Consider the following 2,195-nt stretch of genomic DNA (forward strand, 5'->3'; position numbering starts at 1 on the left):
CGGGGGGGGGGGGGGGGGGGAGTTCTACACCCACACCACCTGCTGGCCCCTTAAAATAATCTTTTTTTAAGAATTATTTTATTTTAATTTGACCAGAGAGGAACAGAGGGAAAGTGAGAGAGTGAGAAAGTCAGCCACTAGGTCCAAGAATTGAATCAGGGTCAACCATGTGGGAGTCCCTTCAATACCGAGCCACTGCTGGCCCCACCCCTAAAAAGTCCACAGGCCAAGTTAAGTCAGTGAGCGCGCCTGGGAAATTCTCAAGCACAGGCCACTTGGGCTCTCCCTTTCGTCTCTCTGGTCAAATAAACTAAATCGATTCTTTGTAGTGTTTGAAGTTTGGCTGCGATAAGTCTTTTTTTCTACACATTGTTAGTTATGATTCAGTCACAGGAATGGAGACTCCAAGTGGAAATCCGGAAAAGGCTGTTGAAGAGGAAGGCACTGAAAAGAAAGAAGTAGAAAAAAAGAAACGGTCTCGAGTCAGACAGGTGCTTGCAGATATTGCTAAGCAAGTGGACTTCTGGTTTGGGGATGCCAATCTGCACAAGGACAAGTTCCTTCGAGAGCAGATAGAGAAATCTAGAGATGGCTGTGAGTATACATTCACAACATGTCAACAAACCTGGGGTTAGGGGGTCCCGGACCTGGGAGCTCTTAATGCTGCTTAAAGGCACCGGAATTCCCACATGACAAACCTTACCTTACTTAAAGTCCCAGACCTGGCAGCTTACTTTCTCACTTTCCTGGTCACTCTGGTAATTAAGTGTATAAACTCTGCAAATGTCCTATGCATCCAAAAATGCATGACTGACAACCATCACTATCTACAGCCTGTACTCGTGTCATACATTGGGGTTCAAGAAACCTGAGACCAGGCAAGCCACCAGGCCTAGGGGGCGCAAACAGTGGTCAGCCATGTCTATCTAGCACCTGCTGCCCCCAGCCAGGGATGTATGTGATTAATTGCATGGGATGTATTAAGGTTATTCAGTAACACTGCCTGAATACCAGGTGTGTTGAAATATGCACTAAATTAAATTATGTGACACCATGCATGCACTTGAATCTGCATGGGCTAAGCTTTGAACACCACCACCGCCTAGACATGAGCCAGGAGCATCTGAACTAACACCGTATTCAACTTTATCTGCATTTGCTTCATGCTGATTTTGTGCTCTGTATCATTAAGATTTTAGTACATAAATGCTGTGGAAACGAGCACAGCTTGCCTTTTAACCAGTCTATTTATTGTGTTAGATGTGGATATATCACTTCTCGTATCTTTTAACAAGATGAAAAAACTGACCACTGATGGGAAGTTAATAGCCAGAGCACTGAAAAGCTCAGCTGTTGTAGAGGTAAGCCACCCCCTCCCCGATTCATTTTTATTTCCCAGTCGTTTACATTTCCTGCCCCAATACTTAGTTGCATTAACTTATTTACCACTTGAAGTTGGATTTAGAAGGGACCAGGATCAGGAGAAAGCAGCCTCTGGGAGAAAGGCCCAAGGATGAAGATGAGCGGACTGTGTACGTGGTGAGTCTTGAGGTCCCTCTTACAGTGAGATGGAGACGGTATTGAAATGAACCACTGACACATCCTTATACACATTAACCGTTTTATTATAGGAATTACTTCCCAAAAATGTTAACCACAGCTGGATCGAAAGAGAAAAAAAAAATGTGGCAATGTTGTTTACATAAGTATTCCACATTACAAGTCCACCGGAGATCCGAAGGGATTTGCATTTGTGGAATTTGAAACAAAAGAACAAGCAGCAAAAGCTATAGAGGTATGTATGTCCAGATCCTGAATAGAAGCAATGTAAAAAGTTAAGATATTTGCTAAAGTTTTCTCCACATCATTTCAGTTTCTCAACAACCCACCAGAAGAAGCACCAAGAAAACCTGGTATATTTCCTAAGACAGTGAAAAATAAGCCTATCCCAGCCTTAAGAGTAGCTGGTGAGTATCGTTCATATTTAGCATTCAATGCGTTGGCACAGATAAAAGTTAGTGAAAGTAACGCTAGCACCGTTTCAGAGGAGAAGAAGAAGAAGAAAAAGAAGAAAGGCCGCGTGAAGAAGGAAGACAGTGCCCAGGCTAAGGAGCCAAGTGCAGACTCGAGCAGCGCAAGTGCCTGTAAAACCAGGAGACCCAGGACCACATCTGAGGGCTCGAAAGTGGGAACTG

General features: G+C 44.0%; 1 protein-coding gene across 1 annotated transcript in view; it reads left to right on the plus strand.

Annotated features, from left to right (window-relative positions):
* Positions 1-387: 387 nt before the first annotated feature.
* Positions 388-2,195, plus strand: part of LARP7 (La ribonucleoprotein 7, transcriptional regulator) — a gene marked incomplete at its 5' end in the record, with an annotated part of 14,008 nt that continues 12,200 nt past the window's right edge. Inside the window, 7 exon segments of the mRNA XM_027765859.1 lie at positions 388-594; positions 1,261-1,361; positions 1,456-1,539; positions 1,632-1,674; positions 1,677-1,795; positions 1,874-1,967; positions 2,046-2,195. Of these exon segments, the coding sequence (XP_027621660.1) occupies positions 388-594; positions 1,261-1,361; positions 1,456-1,539; positions 1,632-1,674; positions 1,677-1,795; positions 1,874-1,967; positions 2,046-2,195 (798 nt within the window).

The sequence above is a fragment of the Tupaia chinensis genome, unplaced genomic scaffold, assembly GCF_000334495.1.
Source record: "Tupaia chinensis unplaced genomic scaffold, TupChi_1.0 Scaffold139767_1, whole genome shotgun sequence".
NCBI classification, from domain to species: Eukaryota; Metazoa; Chordata; class Mammalia; order Scandentia; family Tupaiidae; genus Tupaia; species Tupaia belangeri.